The following is an 18135-nucleotide window of genomic DNA, read 5'->3' as shown; positions in this document are numbered from 1 at the left end:
AGGTTGCACGGCTGATCCAGTGGCGGGAAAGGAGGCGACGGGAGTTCATCGCCGAATACTGGGAGAGGTGGGAAGAACCCCATGGCTGATCTCAGTTTTGAGGATAAATTTGAGGGCCTGAGCCTTCATGGAAAAGAGGAAGAGGATCTAGATTTCTCGGAGGAGCTTGATGGACTGATCAAGGAGGTCAGATGGTTGGGGATTTTCAAAGTCCACACAACCAAACCCTTTAGTCACACGACACTATTCAAATAGATGTGTAATGCCTAGGCATTTGCGCAGGATGTTACCTTCAAGGTGATCGGTTCAAACTTGTTCCTAGTCCAATTCTAGCTCCTTGGCGATTGGAAATTTGGAATAGGGTAATTGATTGTGGTCATTGTCATGTTCAGGAGTATAAGCTTGATAAGATCCCAATGTGGGAATGTATCCAGGGATTGCCAGATGACCTAATGAGGAAGAAGGAATTGTCTGAAAAGGTAGCAAAGAAATTTGGGGATCCAACTTTCACGGTTATTGTGAATGAGGGTAGGATTAATCCTGAAAAATACCTGCATCACAAGTCTTTCTGGATATCAGTAAACCTTTTTTCAGTTGGTTCCTTTAGTCCTAAAGGGGAAGAAAAAGTGTCTGGTCTTATATGAGAAATCACCAAACTTGTGTCATTTTTTGTGGTCTTATTGGACATGTGGTTGAGGAATGTGGTGATGGAGTTCATGTCGTGCAAGGGTGCGGGTGGGAAGGCTAGATGCTATGGCCTCTTGAGACTTTACCACCAAGGGCCGAAGGCAGCCACATTAGCAAAAGAGGTGGATGTGAGGGTAGAGGAAGAGGAAGGGTTCGCCGTGAACCAAGAGTTGATGAAGATGAAGACATGAACCTATGACACAAGGACCTAGATGATCTTGGCTGCCTTCCATGTGGCCTGAGGAAGCGGTTGATATCTAGTGATGGTAATATAGATACCAACACTGCGCCGGCGGTTCTGGTCGGTCAAGGAGGCAGCGTTGCTACATAGCTTTTCTTGGTAGAGAACTAAACCGGTAATACTATCGATAATGATTTAATGAATACAACACAAAACATCGATGATATGAAGAGGATAAAGAAATGAGGAGTAGATGAAGATGAAACTGATGATTTAGTGGAATCAGCGCCTCCTTCAAGGAGGACCACCGGGAGCAATGATAGCTTCAAGATGGAACTGTCAGTGGATGAGAACATCCCGGGAAGTTCGAGCACTTCAGGATGTCCTGAGGCAAACAAAATCAGATGTGAAGTTTCTGTCTGATTCACATTTGGCTAAAGCTAAGGCAAAAAAAATTGATGCGTAAGTTCACGATTGATAAGTTATTGATTCATGAGAGTGATGGGGAAGTGGAGGCCTAATTATCATGTGGAAAAATGAAGTGGTTATAATCTGACTGACTATAACCTGACAATTAATAATGGAATATACTCGGCGTCCAACATCAGAGTATTGTGGCACTTCTTTCTTCAACTTGGTCAGAGTAAAATAATTCAACGACTCGAGAAGCTAGCATGCAACACCGAGACAAAGAAACCTGTATTCACTGAGAGAGCGCCGTTTGCGTGTTTTAGAAGTAAACTGTAAAACCCTTTATGCCATAGACTAGAACCAGACATAATTTTAACTCAAGAAAACAAAATGCATCCTTCTTCAATAGCAATCCAAAACCATTCTGAAATCTTAAATGCACTGTGTACGTACGGAACTAAAGTTCCTCGAATCCTTCTTCATCAGCATCCTCCTCTGTTCTTTCAAAATGGGACCTGAAACTCTCCATCTGTGAAGCCATACAAACAAGAGAAAACAGGGGTCAAAATTGCAAGGATGGCCTACAAAAGTAAATGTGAGCAGTCAGGTCCCCAATTACTCGACTATTGTGCAATCCTTTTCTTTCAGTTCATTTTGTCTATTCAAGCCCTTGCGCAGTTTGGTCTAGCTAACTGGGTCCATTTGGTTGCACCATTAACATGCGGGTGCTGCCACTGCCAATGTATGTTATAGACTATCAAGTATCAACTGAAGTAAGGGTACCACTAAACTCATCTTGCTTTAGAGATAATTATACTATTAGAATGACATATCAAAAACCTTAACTTTTTACATAAGGAGTGCTAACGAGAAATAGACTTTCTTCTAAACTATTTGAGCACATGCCAATCCCCAAAACTATCAAAGCCAAAATTGATGTTTAGTGTCTCCCATTGGTTGTATTACCTGTGCATCTGAAAATCGCAGCTGTTCAGCAACCAAAAGGACTCTGCCACATTGTTTCCTTGGAGGAGCTAGACCTAAGCCAAGATCCTTTGCAACATTTTCATAACCTAAGCCAAGATCCTTTGCAACATTTTCATAGTGAACAAAGCTGACCTGGAAACCCTGGGTAAAGAAAAGGTTCTCGAGCCTATCTTTCTCAGAGACCTGCATAGTGTAGGACAACGACACTGTTATTTGATGAACAATGTACAAGTATATAGATGTTCTTATATAGTAAGGACTTAAATCAACCATGTCTGCTGCTGCTGTCCAATCTGGAAAATGTGTCAACTCTCCTATGAAGATACTCCCCTTCATTGCTAAACTGCTTATAACGAGCAAAAGGCTTTCCAAGCTTGAAGAAGTGAACAGAGGTAAACCCTGCAATGACATGGCAATTTTGTTACACAAAATGCAGTTTCTAGAGCTTTTCTTATATTGAACAAAAGGCCAAACAGGTTCAAGCTTATATAGAATTTGCCAATGCAGATTAAATTATCTGATACAGTAGACATATAGTCATCAGGGAAGTAAAACTTCAAAAGGTATATTGCTCGCTGCTTGACATTTTGGTTGGGAAATGGTTGAACAGGATTTCTTGGAAGCATGGTATGGATCTGACAGTTAAGGTTTATTAGATGTAAGAGAGTTCTATAGGGAGGGAGCAGGCCCTAGCGCGCACAGCCCCAACAAAACAGGTATACAATTCCATATATTCTTTACACATAGCATGTTTAGACCTGTTAGGGATATTTCCAAGTTTGTTATTTTCCATACACATATTTACCTTGTCCGCTGGCTATGAAATGACTGACCCTATTTCATTATCGATTAAGCAAAGTATTATCTTGTGTACCCTGTCAGCCTGTCCTCTCAAGTCCTGCCCTTGCATTTCATCTGCACCATCTTTGACTAAGTGTCATGTCACGAGGGTACAGGAGCATCTCCTCCATCTTAAATCATTAACACTCCCACCATGTTACAGACCAAACATAAAACATGACCCATCTAGTACTGCATTATGATAGGGTTGGTCCAGGAGTGCTTGTTGATTCTAGCACCAAGACAGTGCCCCATGTGTACAGCTGTGAGCATGTTGTAGGCCAAGCATAGTGTATGATGGCTACGGTAGTAGACACAGAATTTAACAAAACCAGATTTTCCAAAACTTCACTGAGAAATTAACCAGAAGCTCAGACCCAAACCTTGACCAGGCATGAAGTTTCCGAGTTTTTCAATTAAACCAGCTGAAACTAGCCAAAATAATCAAGGCCTTGCGTTTTATATTCCCATTTTTTTGCAGATTCGAAGTTATGGACAAATGCCAGACACGATTTATTACTGAAGCGGATCTGAGAGGACGTATTAGAGATGTGCACAAAATAGGCAATCCAGTGTATCGGATGGTCAGGTTTTGCTGGATTCTAGTTTGTTTGTTATGTCCAGTCTTGTCTTTGATTCTTGAGAATTCAATCTTCATCCTCACTATATTACTACTACTCCACACATATACAATTGAGCTAAAACAACAAAAGAACTAAGACAATTGCAGAATTTCACGTAGTACCCTGCACCCGCAAGAACATGCAGGAACGAGCCATTACTCAAAGACCACTACTTTTCCATACCCTGGCACACACCTGGTATGCAATGGATGGTAACTGAAGCATGCAGCAAGTGGTAATTGTGCAACTATGTCTTACGATAAATATGTTGGTTATTGTGAATGCAAATAAAAGAGAACACATAATCCATGGATCAAGATACAGCAATTAGTCCTTCAAAGGTGATGTCAGCTATTGAACTTCAAATACCACAAACTAATTCTAACGCAACATAATTGTGCCACATCCATAAAATATGCACCGCTGAATCTATAGCTAATATGTAAGCATCCTTGAACCAACTAGAATAAACTAGCAAGAAAAATGCACAAAAAGATTAGCAGATATTTGGTTGAACTGAATGGTAAGGCTAATTACCTGCAGTACCCACAAGCTCGGCCTATTTCCGTTGAAGCCATTTTTGCACAAGCCCTCCTGTAAATTAGGAGACTCTAAAGGAGTATGCAGCAAAACACAATTCCTGGGTATTTTTGCTCCTGCCCCTGTCATCATCCAAGAAATAAATAAAATTACAGGAGCTAGTGGTCATCAATTTTCAGCCTCGCAGAAATAAATCCAAATTTGGAAATAACATATAGCATTATTATTTTCGTCCTCCACAGTTACAAAAAGTAGAGACGTAGAAATAGATTCGCTAACACTGTAACAAAAATACTGCTTTGATGATTACATGTTTCTGTTAGCCTCGAATAAGATACATCTTACTGTTTCAGACATGTGAATAATTAGCACTCAGCGGACAAGTGAAATATTAAACGTTCATCTTCGATAACAAAGACATGCACCAGTTCCTCAGAAGGGCGAAAATAGGACTGCGCAGCATAATACTAGTCACACCTCTGAGTTGCTGGGCTGCTGCACTGAAGACTCTTCCAGGTGATACATCGTAGACGACAGACAACTTTGGCCAACTCAGCCTATATGGACGAGTGTCCATTCCATCTGTCAACAAAACAATCTATAAGGAATAAGCCTTGCTCCTCAGGTAGACTGGAAGACAACTGGCATAAATTTTAGGTAAATTTCAGTACCTGTCTAAAATTATCTGAACTGGTTATCAAATTTTGCAATTTATCATCAACATATCTAGTAGTTAGTCGATAATGGTCTGCACATGGCGTTAAATGCAAGGCGAGAGGTTCCGAAGCGTGATGTGCCACATCAAGCGAAAGTAGCACAGCAGCATATGGATCGATAAAAAGGGGATCTGCAACCACGGAATTACTATGAAACATTAGAATTGGCAAACAGTCATATTACTAGTCACTAAAAATAAATTCTAGAGTAATACTCTCCAGATATCATTATCTAAGCTTCGCAAAAACAAGATTCAAACAATTCTATCGTGCTTTACCTTGTCTGGGACTGAGACACTGTAGCTAATTTGGAAAACAAATGGTCATGCAAGATGCAACTAGAACAGGTAAAACTAAAGTAATCATGTGACGGCACAAAATGAAACATTGCAGCACATCATCAGGAACACAAATAAGATAAGAGCATACACATTTATGATTCTTTTTTACTTGCCTAAAATGAACTTATCTAGTTGTCAAGAGAAGATGTGATAGTATTGACATGCTAAATGGAATGTGCTTTGTAGCCGAGGATATATAGCTTGGCAGGCAGACAGCTCTTTCAAGCTTCAAATGTGAATAATAGAACCTACACAGTCATGATTTGGTGAAAAGATGCATGCTAACTAAAGTCAATGCGGAAATTTAGAAGAGCTCTGGATCATTGGGATTGATGCATTGGGATGAATGCTGAGATGTCTACCAGTAAAATATCTGCAAATGTCAGATCAGAGACAAACAAAAAAGATCTAGTGTGATAACTCCATAAAGGATAAGTTGGACCCTGAACAAATTCAGGCTGGACATAGGGGCAGAAGGAACCCTCCAATTCGTGGCCACGTCGTGCGTAACGCAGTAGTACCACACCGGCACAATCGTTGACTCAAACAAGCCAGAACACACGATGCGTACGGCTAACCTGGGCGGCGTGACTCCTCGTCCCTGAGGCGAGCGGCGTGGAGGGCGGCAAGGAGGAGCTGGTCGCGCTGCTCCGGTTCCGGGAGCGGGCCTCCGCGGCCCCGGGGGGTGTCGGCGCCGGCGGCGAAGGGGCCCGGTTGCAAGAGCGTCCTCTTCGTTCGGCAGTTCCAGGAGGAGGCGAGCGGAGGGGGAGCGAGACGCGGAGGTGGCCGGAGAGGCCGGGCGGCGAGCGTCGGCAGCACGAGCATGGCTGACGTCACATGCCCTACAGCCGTGACTGGTCCTCCCGTTCTCATATCATCATCTAGAAGACCCCTTCCTAATTCTTTCTTAAAATAAAAACCCTTATAAGAGCATCTCCAACAGGCGCGCTATATAGGCCGCGCGGCATAAAAACGTCCGATATGACGCGCGCGGGGAGGAAAGTGGCGCTCCGGCAGAGCGCGGTAAACGAGCGCGGCGCTGTAAAAATTTAGGGCGCGCGGCGTTTTGCACAATCCGGAGCGAGCATATCCGGCGCGTCGGCGCCGGCCGCGCGCGCATCGCTCGTCCAAGCGCGAAAATCCGCCGCGCCGAAACTTCCGCCTCCGCGTCGCTGCCCCGAGCCCAATGCCGTCGTCTCCGCGCGCCGCCGGCGATCCCGACGATGGACGACCCCTCCGGCAACCCGCCAACCCCTCCCTACTCGTCACACCCTCCGCCGCCGCCACGCTCCGCCGCGCCACCGCCAAACCCTAGCGGCGGCGCCCGACGCCGGGAACCCAACGGCGCCGCGCGCGGGCGCTCTCGTCCCGCCGCGCGGGCACCGCACGCAGGCGGCCGCCGCGGCGCGGATGGCCGCGCGAGCGCGCCGGCAACGCGCGGCCCGCGCGCGAGGAGCGGGAAGGCGCCGCCGACCAAACGGCCGCACCTCGGCCCCGCCGCCGTCGCGCCACCGAAGAAAGCGGGCGCCCGTCCCCCGCCGACAGCCTCCTCCTCCGGCGCCGAACCGGGCGCCTCCTCCTCCTCCTCCTCCGCCGACCCGGCCCGACGCCTCCGTCTCGACAACCGCGCGTGCGCACATATGGTGGATGGTGAAATGCCCGAGAGGTAAAAAACACTACTTTTTTGTCGAATTGTGGTTTACATGCATACCTAGCCGATGGTAATGAATTTCATTGCAATGTAGAGTGGATGATGCGGCATTCATGGAGACAATGAATGTTGGATCCTCGTGAACACTTCCACTACCGGCATGTTTGGAGGAGGCATGTTTGGAGGAGGCATGCCGACGTTTGGAGGAGGCATGGGAGGCATGGCCGGCATGGGAAGCATGCCCATGCCCACCATGGGAGGCATGGCCGGCATGGGAAGCATGCCCATGCCCACCATGGGAGGCATGGCCGGCATGGGAGGCTATGGAGGCATGGCCGGCATGGGAGGACCAAGCTATGGAGGAGTGTTTGGAGGGACCATGGGAGGCTCCGTGAGTGGTGTGTATGGGAGTATGGGAGCACCACCGGGAGGCTTCGTGTCTTCCATGAATGCTACTATTCCTCCTTCAACCCAAGATGACGAGGAGGAAGAAGAAGGTGTTGACTTGGAAAATGCGGAAGTGTGATATGCATTTGTGATATGCATTATGTGTTCCACTTTGTCCATTTGAACCATATGTCGTGTGTCATTGTTGAACTACGTCATTTTGTGTGTCCTTGTTGAACTATGTGATGTTGTTGCACTTTGTGTCATTTGTTTCATGAATTGTGAATGCAATTATGTGTGTTTATTTGATCTTTGTGAATGCAAAATAGTCTAGAAATCTGTTTTCCGCGCCGCGCGCGCTGTATTTTGCCGCGCCCGGCGGAGGACCATTTTTCCCGCGCGCGCACGCGCTGCATATTAGCGCGTCCGGCGGAGGAAAAAACGGCACAGCGCGCGCTATCTGTTTACCGCGCGCGGATTCTTAGTTTTAGCGCGCCGCGATATAGCGCGCCTGTTGGAGATGCTCTAAGAGCATCTCTAGCAGAGTCGGCATATCTCCGAATGCGTTCGGTCTTCCTAATTATAGAGTTTAGATGGTTTTTGTCACGACGCAGATCAGAAACCGAACTCGCGAACTGAAAAAGCGAAAATGAAACATCGCGGGAAAATCAAACTCGCGATTGAACCCATTTTGCTCCGATCAAGCTTGATTCATCGTTAATTTACATTAAACTAGCCAAAATACATGATAGTTGGACCTACTTTCGTTAATTTGAGATCTAAACTACTAGATTAGGCACCGGATTGTCACCGAGGCGCTTCCTGTCGGCGGCGGAGGGTTTTTCCTCGCCGGCGACTCCTACGCGATGATGAGCGCCGCCACCGCGAACGCTGCCGCCTTCGCCGAGCTCCCGCAGGCTACAGGCAGCCCGTCTGCGTCGTCGTCGTTGTTGCCGCGTGGGGGTAGCGCTGGCAGCGACGGGCTACACGAGCCAGCGGGGGCACCTCCGCTTATGCTTCGTCGAGAGCCTCCACGCGCGCTTGCCGGCGTGCGATAGCACGCGGCCACTGCAGTGTCGCCCGCTTCCATGAGCAGTCGGAGCACGCCCGCCTCCGACCGTACACCCGGTGGACGCCGTGGTTCCTTCCCGCCGCTGATTCGGCCCCCTCCCCTACCTACTGCCTTAACCGCCCCATTGCGGACGGAGGGGTGGTGGCAGAAGCGGCGAAGCGGCGTCAGAGGCGGCGGAATGGCTCGCCGGAGAGGAGGCAGGCGACTGGAGTGAAAGTGGTGGGGGGAGTAGGATTTGTAAATCGAACTCCCCTCTGCGGCCCTTTTAATATGGGGTGGCCGCCCAGTTTCTCGGGGGCCCGAACTCGTTATACGGCCAGGCCGCGAGTTCGGGCTCCGTTTTGTCCCAGTTTCGGCCCTAACCCGTATTTCCGCCGGAGTTTTTCAGTTTTGGCTTGTTTTACGGGCTTTGCTAGAGATGCTTAAGTGATTAAATCTTAAATTCACCGATTTTTAGTGTTTTATTTTAGTTGAGAAAATAGACCCTCTTAAATTCGTTCAACCTCTAAATTTTTTTAGAGGGCACCACCGAACATGCCCATGATCCTTATATATTAAGTTTTAGAGGCGATTTAAAGCCAAACTGACGGTGCATGTATACGGTTAACACTGGTGGTTGGGGATATGTCACCTCCCACCAACACCTTCCGCCGATAGACACGCTGGAGTCTGGCTAAATTCCGGTGAACCTCAACTTAATCCATCCAGGGATAGATAACAATATATCGCAAAATACCGAAATCGGCCACCGCGGGTTCAAATTGGGACCCCCCCAGGCAGAGCGAGTTGGCCTCGTCCTCAACCTGGTCGTGGAGAAGGGTGGCCCGACAGGTCACGTCGGTGAGTGTGCGTGGTGTGAGCGCAAGGGAGCTACTAGGCATAGGGGCAACAGCCTGGCTCGTGCGGACCAGGGGATGAGCGGGATGGAACGGATCAGACCGGCACACGAGCTAGGCGGGGCGGTGTGCAAGGGAACTCACGCCACGCGGTGTTTTGTGGGCAATGATCCTGGACTTGATTGTGTTTCTATGAAGTTTTGTGGGACATTAGCTATAAAAGAAAAGGATTGTTGTAATTTTTATTTTCTGTAGGTTTCTTTTTGTAATCGCACATTTGCTGCTTGCAGGCTCTAGGTTCATTGAGAACTTTACCCGTTAGAGAAGAAAAGAAAAAAGCCAGAAATTCAGTCTGCTTAGACCTTGTTTGGTACTTGAGTTTTTGTAGGATTAAGACGAATAATACTCTAAAGTATTGGGTGATCCGTTACTGGTCATCCAACCCCTACAAAACTCTATCCACAATTCACTAGGTAGGAGCAAAATATCGAGATTGAGAAAAATATACTGTACTAAATTTGGAAGCCTTAAAAAAAACTGTATTGCTCTTGGAAGCGGAAGTGCGAGCAGTTTGGGTGGCTCGATCGGATCCGGCCCTGACCGTACCCGCACAAAGGAACCCAGAGCGCACGTGGCGCAGGTGCTCCTCGAATCTTTGGATCCTTTTCTGGCTTCGCACGGGCACGGCGGTGCCGTCACCGCCCCACCCACGTTGCATATTTTGGAAGTCTCGCAGAGGTCGATCGCTCCAAGATTTTCTGTCTCGTCCTGCACCCCATTCTTCATTCCTCCCTTTTTCTTTTCCCGAACAAGATCGCCGATCGGACAACCAACAAGGCAACAAGCAAAACTAGCACGGCAGTGACACCCAGCTCAACAGGATAAAACTTCAGGTTTGTTAGTTTTGGTGTTTCATAAAAAATTATTGAAATCCGTATTTAATTTGGGAGAATCGGGTGGCAAGGACTAGTACTACTCAAATTGCCCTATCTACCCAAATAACCAATGTATTGCACCAACTCAACTAACGATATTTCACTTTTAGCCTAAGCCCAACTAAAAGAAGATGCTCGAGTGCCAAGAACGCGCACTCCCTCCTCCCCTCGTCGCCACCATGTTGTATGACTCGTCTCGCGAGTCCCGAACTCCACCAGCGAGCAGCGCCTCGCTCCGACCTTTCGTCTCTCTTCGGCCATGCAGCCCTCTCCTCTCCTCCCGCGTCGTTGTCCTTCATCCACACCCGAGCCGCCCCAAAATGGCCACCGAGCTCGAGCATATGCTTGAACCACCTCCGAGTCTCGCCGGTCACGGTGACCTCAAGCCTCGACGCTCCTAGCCTTGCGACGACCCTAGAGACTCCAAGATCGACGGCGACGGCAAGGTATCCCAACACCAACCTCGACGGCAATGATGTAGTTCTTTCTTGGAAGCCTTGTGACTCGGAGTATCCAAACCCAAATTTCCAGGTACGCAAATCATCGATGACCGTAGATCCGTAATTACCACTTCTCTAAATAAACGAAATACACGGATAGATCCGGTGACCTACTACAGGTATTTGACTCTTTTTTTTTTTTGTGAAACACAATACAATCAAAGACGCTCATACATACGCGGACACACTCACATTTATGAACGCACACACGCACACACTACCCCTATGAGCACCTCCAAGAAACTGCGTTGAATAATGCGTATACTGTAGATCAGAGTACCTGCCAGAACAGAAGAGATCCGAAGCGCTTTCGCCTTCCCTTCCTCTGCCAGGACACGCACGCCTACCAGATGCCGCTCTTCTCGCGGCCCACACGTCAGGTATCGATTCCCGCCGGCAAAACCGCCGGCCGCGGCCCCACCACCCTTGTCCCCACGTACCGTCCGCCAGAGCAACAGCGACTGCTCATTCCCACTGACTCGCGGGCCCAGCACAGCACGGTCCACCTGTCCGCCGCTCGACCCGCCACCTAGAAGCCGAGTTAGAAATAGCCACATCCACTCTCCATCTCCATCTCCATCGTCTTCCTCCCCACACTCCACACTCACGCCGCACACAGATCTAAACCGCCCCCCGCCGCCGGCGAGCCGTCCGTCCGTCGTTCCGTCCACCCCCCCCCCTCTGCGATGCAGTACAACAACCTGGGCCGCTCAGGCCTCCGGGTGAGCCAGCTCTCCTACGGCGCGTGGGTGACCTTCGGCAACCAGCTGGACGTCAAAGAGGCCAAGACCCTCCTGCAGGCGGCGCGCGACGCGGGGGTCAACTTCTTCGACAACGCCGAGGTCTACGCGAACGGGCGCGCCGAGGAGATCATGGGGCAGGCCATGCGCGACCTGGGCTGGCGCCGCGCCGACGTCGTCGTCTCCACCAAGCTCTTCTGGGGCGGCCAGGGGCCCAACGACAAGGGCCTCTCGCGCAAGCACCTCGTCGAGGGCCTGAAAGCGTCCCTCAGGCGGCTCGACATGGAGTACGTGGATGTGGTGTACTGTCATCGGCCGGATGCCACCACGCCGATTGAGGAGACGGTGAGGGCGATGAACTGGGTCATTGATCAGGGGTGGGCGTTCTACTGGGGCACGTCGGAGTGGAGCGCGCAGCAGATTACGGAGGCGTGGGGCGTTGCCAATAGGCTTGATCTTGTCGGGCCTATCGTCGAGCAGCCCGAGTACAACCTCTTCTCCCGACACAAGGTACTAATACATCAGCTTAATTCTACTACTCTTATGTTCTCTTAGTACTTGCGCAGGTCCTAATTTCATCTCTAATTATGCGGTGCTGCACTGTACTATTGTACTAGCAATGGATCGTTGACTCACCAGTGCCAGCCCCCTCTTGGGATGCTTTCAAGCCCCAGAATGTGCCTCCGTTGAAATTTGTAGGGGATAATTTGATTTAATGCAGTACAGCTCATAATAGAGCGAATTTGAGTACTACTGCACCCAAGTACCATGCCCCGTTAATTAGCAACGTACAAGTACAATTGATTGATGGTAGGAGGGGAATTTACTCTTGGATCATGCACAAACAAGTACCATTCCCCATTAGCAACCTACCTACACTCAAAGGACGGACTAAAGGAGGAGTACATGAGAATTGGTTCCCTTCAAAAAGGCGGCCTCGATTGCGCATCTGTCACTCGAGAGAGCGCTACTGTTCATTTTCAGTGATGGAGACTGCTTGCCTTTTGCCACTGGAACATATGAGAGTTGCAATCAAGGGACTAAGGGAGTATCACCTTTCGTGATGTGGCCTAGATGGCACTCGAGTAGCATAGCTCCTAAATCAGACGGAGGTGCTGGCTGTGCATTGTTTACTATACTTTTGCATCATAAAGTGTTCCAGGTAGACAGCAGCTGATAACGAAAGGTTAGGTGTAAGTAGAGACAGCTTAGGCCAGAAGGAAGATGCTTTACATGATTGTAGTTTGGATCATTGTTTGGTATTTAGTCTTGATCGAATAGACACTTTGATATTGGTCTTGTCCAACCAGAAAAAAGAGGCACCACCTGTCCTTGTCATTGTTGATCTGTGTATTCAATTGGCTGATGCCTACTTTTCCTGATTAACTTAATAAGCTGTCATTTAAGTTGTTTTTTAATATCTCATAAGCTAGTTAAGGGCTTGTATTTTAAGTTCACACAAGAGTTATCTCAACCTAGCTTCAGATCACTTAAAGTAGACTTGGGCACTTTCTTGATGCATTATAGTTGTCTATAATTGGTTTGGTGCTAACCTCTTGTAGTCTAGCATGTAGCTTCTAAAAGAAACATTTTGTGTTATTTCGACTTGTAACACTTTGGCAGTTGATGTTCAGGTGTGCTGCCATAGCATTTCAAAAGTGCAACTCCTCCTAAGATATTTTGTGGTTTATTTTGGACAAACAAGATTCCATGAGCATGTTATATGTTTTGGCAAGAAAACGAGCCCAGCCCGAGTGCTTCCGTAAAGGAACCTTCTGATAACAAAAAAAAGTTGCAACAGTACGGGTCATTTGCAGTTTTCAAAACTGGGTCTTGAGCTAATTTTGCAACTTGGTGTTCTTGGAAAAATAAGTCATTTTTGCAACCTGGAAATTGTAGCCGGAAATCAAGTACTCCGTAGTACAAGGAATATAGCTTTCTATGATGTATTATACTAGGGGTCTATAATTGGTTTGGTGCTAACCTTTTGTAGTCTAGCATATACCTGTCTAAAAGAAACATTTGCTGTTATTTCGACTTGTAATAGGTATCATTCTTCATTTCCCAAATTGCATGTTCCATAAAGTGAACATCATTTCGAAACTTTCTGGGGACTACTTATTATGATGTACCATGCAGAATTCTGTAAGCAGTACTACTTTACAGTCTATGAAATGGTCAGATCTTATTTGTTGGATGCTTAGTTACCAATTGGAATATTAGTCATATGAAACACTCTGCTATGGAACTGCCAAAGCACATATTTAGATCCGTACATTATGTTTTATTCGTGTCTATCTGGAGTTTGTTTCTTGTTTGCGCTGGCTACCTTTGACAGTCGACTGAGCAAGTATCAGCTCGGCTTTTATCACCGATGTGTTGTGGACTATATTTTTGGAATATTAGTCAAAACACTTTATGGTGTCAGCAGGTATAGGTATTCACATCATTGTGTCACAAAAACTAAGAAATGTTCTGTATTTTTGCAGGTTGAGTCTGAGTTCGTACCTCTTTACAATACTTATGGCATCGGATTGACTACATGGAGTCCTCTAGCTTCAGGAGTTCTCACTGGGAAGTATAGCAAAGGGAATATTCCTGCTGAAAGTCGGTTTTCCCTCGATAATTACAAGGTAATTACGGAAACTTTTTCACTGTATTGCACACGTGTGATGCTGCTTTTCCTCTTAAATGAATTTAAAATATTAATGCCACCTGCTTGAGACGATCCCTAAGAAATTAGCGATGCTTATTCTGTTTTATGGCGTTCTTCCATGCCATTTAATCTGAATGTCTGTAATAGTCTATCCATTCTTAGACACTTTTTGACCTGACGTGTATTATTGCGAAAATGATCCTGAGGTGAGTGCTTTGTTTCTCTCCCCAGAACCTGGCGAACAGGTCCCTCGTTGACGACACACTTAGAAAAGTGAACGGGCTGAAACCTATTGCTTCTGAGCTTGGCGTTTCGTTGGCCCAACTTAGTATCGCCTGGTGTGCATCGAACCCCAACGTGTCGTCTGTCATTACTGGAGCCACTAAAGAAAGCCAGGTACATTGCATTGGCCTCTTTTTTTAGCGTAAGATAAATCCTTACCACACCATTTTTCCCGCTACTAGTAATACTAACCCATCACTTGGCAACCCCATGATTAACAGATTGTTGAGAACATGAAGGCTCTCGAAGTCATCCCCCTGCTGACCCCAGAGGTCCTTGAGAAGATTGAGGCGGTTGTCCAGAGCAAGCCGAAGCGCCTCGAGTCATACAGATGAAGCGGTTTTTACAAGTGTGAGGGATTTGGCGTTCACCTTGTGGATTTTCTTCTAGCCAGCTTTTATCTCCACTGCCCAATTTCCTGAACCTGTATGCCTCGTTCCGTGTAGTCGTTTATATGCACAGCGTGTGAAACATTTCTCTTGTGGACATGATGATACTTTGTTACAGACGTAGTCTGTTCCGTGTGTATCTTGTGGATGGATGAATGGATGGCATCTTTTGTGATTCCTGTAATGTTCTGCCTGGACCGTTGCTACGCTGTCGTACTGGCCTGTTTCTCCTGCCATTGTTTAGCTGTGGCGAGGACCGCGAATCTGGAGAATTTGTCTCCCTGGTTCTCTTTCCTTGGTCGAGCTGCAAGATTTCAATGGCAGGCAATCCAGTACCACCACTAAGTTTTGTTCCTTTGTTTTTGAACTTCTGATGTTGCAGGCCTCTCTGTTTTGGGTGGATGGTAAGGAAGAGAAGAAAGAAATTAACTTGTTTGCTGCTACCGCTTACAGAATACACGGTCTGTATGAAATTTATGACGAAGATGAACAGTGAAATTGATGTGATCCAAAAGTGTCCAAAGCAGGGCATCTACTGAGATCATGATTTGGGCGTGTGCTTTCTGCTGGTCGGCAAGGAAATCTAGCCGTTTGGTATTGTTAGTTAGTTAGTTGACAGTACACATTGTCTAAGCAAAGCTATCAGCACTCCCTCCCAGGGCTCTGTCTGCTGGAGCTGCCTTCTCATCTCACAGCTAAACATATCAGAGTAAGCACAGGTACAATCTTCTGCCACACAAAGAAATAGCATGCTCGCACTGACGGACGTGTAGGTGGCAGGAAAAAAAATTACATATCTCAGAAGAAGTAACCAGGACAGGAGGCAAAAATAGAATTAAGCCCAGAAGAAGTCGCCAGAAGCAGACATTAGCTTCTGCTATCTTAACTACGTAGAAATAATCACACGACTATGCCACAGACATTGGCTGCACAAACGTGGTGTCGAACGCGTTCAAAGCTCGGCTCTAACTCTTTCATCAGCTCACCGGGTGCTCTCATGTTCTCCCTCTTGTTGGAGTTACAATTCTGTGAATAGCTTGAACTCGTGGTCCTGCGGTAGAATGTTGGCAAAACAGCATTGTCAATCAAGGTAGGGCAAAAATAGTTACACATGTTATATGGTGATTGCAATATTGAAGTCTTCAAGTGCTAATTTTTTTTTATCATCCAGCCACCATTGTGTTATAGACAAAACAATGATGCATTCTAACTAAAAGTTCCTTCAAATGCTTGGCTAATTGTTGATCACATGAAAGAGGTAAGAAAGAATCTAACCAAGACCACTGGCATCAGATGTCCTCATGATCCTAAGCCTTTTCACGGAACCAACAAACATTCTGCACACCAAACATCCGGAGAATTATTCCGAGGAACTCGGAAGCTTGTAAGTACAATATCTTACTAGTGTCGAGCATGTATAATTATAGATGCACAGTCCAGAGGGCTTACTCCCAAGGGACATCTCCAACAAGCATCCAGTCCCCATCTCTGTCTTCATATGTCAGCTGGTATTCAGAAGAGTTGTCTAACAGCCTGGGCGACTTCGTGCTACCTGATAATTCCAAGACAACAATACGATGAATAAGAACACATCAAAAGCTTGGAAGATTTATACAGTATTTGCAATTAAAGTTGCCATCAACTTCTTAAGTAGAGTACTCCAATATGCAACTATGAATGCCCGAAGATGCTGCACTTCACCAACACGACTGCCATAACTGTAGCACCATAAATCTAATGCAGTCACATTGAACTGACAGATCATGGAATCAAACATGAGGTTAACGATTTATGTGAAACCAAATTCTACTACCATCTAGAGTTTCAGATTTATCATGTGATCTCAATATCAGCGAAATTACGAACTACACAAGGCAGTAGTTGCAATTAAGGCTTACTAGGAGCACAAAGACCAGCGGACGGCTTGCTGAACATGATCTCAAGGGCTAAGGCGAGGGTCTTGTACGAGCGATGGGCGTTGAGATCCACCTTCCTCCCAATGACCTCTCCATCCATGTTCACCTTCACCCATCCGGGTGTCCTGCCTTTCTTCTCGCTCTCCTCCTTGTCTTTCAGCAACTCGGATTCATCGGTTGCAGTCTTCTTGGTATCGGCGTCCGGGGCAGTGTCTTTAGCCTGGCCAAACAGGCTGTTCATCCTGAACGTTCTTATTGGTGGCCATCCCACCACTCCAAAGCTGCGTCCAGACAGAAACAGGGTGGTTGGGATTAGTCAAGATCAAGCTGATACGGGTGGCTCAGCAGATCAGGGAACACTGACATCATGTCCCTTGATCTCCTTGTGGTGTCATGCGAGATATCAGAGAGGAAAAGTGTTGGTTTGTGTGGATCAGAATGGCAAATCAACCGCCAGATATCCCCATTTCAGTGTTGCTGGCACACTCTTTTGGGAAGTGTAAAGTGGACAGTACATGTGGGCAGTTCAGAGCTTCAGATAAGTGAAAAATTTGCATTTTTTTGTGAGGGATTTGCAGCGTGTTGATAGGAGTAAGTGATTAATCTATGCAGAAATGTTAAGCTTTGGCGGAACGAAACGCAATTTTTTCCAAGGCGTCAACTAGAAGAGATAGGGAAGAGCAAGAAGCAAGCTTGGCTGAGCTCGTGAAGCCGCTCACCTCTGCGGGTGGCCGGAAGCGACCGTCCCGGGCGACGCGCCGGGGTTGGAGCCCTCCTCCGCCTTGGCCCTCCTGCTGGCCGCCGCGGGGGAGGAGGACGACACGGAGGAGTCCGGGGACAGCGCCGCGGCCGGCTGCAGGTCCCGGGCCGTCAGGATGCGGCACGGCGCAGGCGCCGGTGACTGCTGCTGCTTCTTGGACCCGAGGCAGAGCCCCAGCTCGAGCTCCTCCTCCTCTCCGCCGGAGTTCTCCTCCACAACCTCCTCCGCCGCAGACGGTGGCGGCTCCGTGGGCCCCGGTCCGCCTCCCATCCCCCGCATCGGGCCGCTGCTGTCTGCTGCTGCTGCTCAGGTTTCTTGGCTGGGTTTGTGTGTGAGAGAGCTGAGAAGGGAGAGGAGACACCTCGAGAGGGAGGAAAGGGAGAGGGCTATGATTATCTAGCTGAGACCTGGGTATGCGTGCGTGTAGTGTAGCCGTGTAGTGTAGGAAGCTTTCCTCCTGCTGCTTTACTGACGTGCGGGCCATAGCGTGCTGGGGCTGGGCTATATTGCTACGAAGCGCCTGCTCTTTCGAAGAGTCTCTTTTCCTCCTTAAACAACATAGAGTCTCTCTTAGGGTTATGGTGATTCGTACTCTCGGCTCTCCATCGACGACGATAAAGCTAGTCGGTTATTATTCCCTGATATACTGGTGTTGGTACTCTTGCCGATGTTGTATGACTGCTCT

At 47.6% G+C, this 18135-nt stretch overlaps 3 protein-coding genes across 5 annotated transcripts; 1 reads left to right on the top strand and 2 right to left on the bottom strand.

Annotated features, from left to right (window-relative positions):
• Positions 1–1621: 1621 nt before the first annotated feature.
• Positions 1622–6157, bottom strand: LOC124688915 (O-methyltransferase 1, chloroplastic-like). Of its 3 annotated transcripts, XM_047222534.1 has the most exons (8): positions 5905–6157; positions 4941–5116; positions 4747–4867; positions 4267–4391; positions 2537–2665; positions 2353–2449; positions 2246–2319; positions 1622–1808 (listed from the first exon to the last, which is right to left on the bottom strand). In XM_047222534.1, exons 1-8 carry the CDS (start codon positions 6149–6151, stop codon positions 1737–1739), a joined length of 1041 nt encoding a protein of 346 aa, XP_047078490.1. In that variant the 5' UTR covers positions 6152–6157; the 3' UTR covers positions 1622–1736. The 3 variants fall into 3 exon arrangements, with proteins under 3 accessions (XP_047078490.1, XP_047078489.1, XP_047078491.1); XM_047222533.1 differs by having other exon boundaries at positions 2246–2449; XM_047222535.1 differs by lacking the exon at positions 4941–5116 and having other exon boundaries at positions 2246–2449; positions 4747–4851.
• A 5236-nt stretch (positions 6158–11393) lies between these two features.
• On the top strand, positions 11394–14949 carry LOC124693536 (probable voltage-gated potassium channel subunit beta). Its single transcript, XM_047227014.1, has 4 exons — positions 11394–11957; positions 13937–14080; positions 14335–14499; positions 14607–14949. Exons 1-4 carry the CDS (start codon positions 11394–11396, stop codon positions 14718–14720), a joined length of 987 nt encoding a protein of 328 aa, XP_047082970.1. The 3' UTR covers positions 14721–14949.
• A 455-nt stretch (positions 14950–15404) lies between these two features.
• Positions 15405–17743, bottom strand: LOC124693537 (auxin-responsive protein IAA10-like; the record flags this gene model as incomplete). The annotated part of the gene is given in 5 exon segments (XM_047227015.1): positions 15405–15825; positions 16050–16111; positions 16224–16326; positions 16673–16971; positions 17410–17743. Coding segments are annotated over 5 exon segments (840 nt in total). The 3' UTR covers positions 15405–15769.
• Positions 17744–18135: the final 392 nt, after the last annotated feature.

This window comes from Lolium rigidum, chromosome 2 (assembly GCF_022539505.1).
Source record: "Lolium rigidum isolate FL_2022 chromosome 2, APGP_CSIRO_Lrig_0.1, whole genome shotgun sequence".
Lineage (NCBI taxonomy): Eukaryota > Viridiplantae > Streptophyta > Magnoliopsida > Poales > Poaceae > Lolium > Lolium rigidum.
This window is presented reverse-complemented; position numbering and strand designations above follow the sequence as displayed.

Excerpts from the sequence above, each read along its gene's own strand:
- LOC124688915 (XM_047222533.1), bottom strand. The coding sequence starts at position 6,151 with ATGCTCGTGCTGCCGACGCTCGCCGCCCGGCCTCTCCGGCCACCTCCG. Across the intron at positions 4,868-4,940 it reads GTTCAGATAATTTTAGACAG|ATTGTTTTGTTGACAGATGG; the intron begins GTACTGAAATTT and ends TATTCCTTATAG. Across the intron at positions 2,666-4,266 it reads CGAGCTTGTGGGTACTGCAG|GGTTTACCTCTGTTCACTTC; the intron begins GTAATTAGCCTT and ends ATGTCATTGCAG.
- LOC124693536 (XM_047227014.1), top strand. The coding sequence starts at position 11,394 with ATGCAGTACAACAACCTGGGCCGCTCAGGCCTCCGGGTGAGCCAGCTC. Across the intron at positions 11,958-13,936 it reads ACCTCTTCTCCCGACACAAG|GTTGAGTCTGAGTTCGTACC; the intron begins GTACTAATACAT and ends GTATTTTTGCAG. Across the intron at positions 14,081-14,334 it reads TTTCCCTCGATAATTACAAG|AACCTGGCGAACAGGTCCCT; the intron begins GTAATTACGGAA and ends TTCTCTCCCCAG.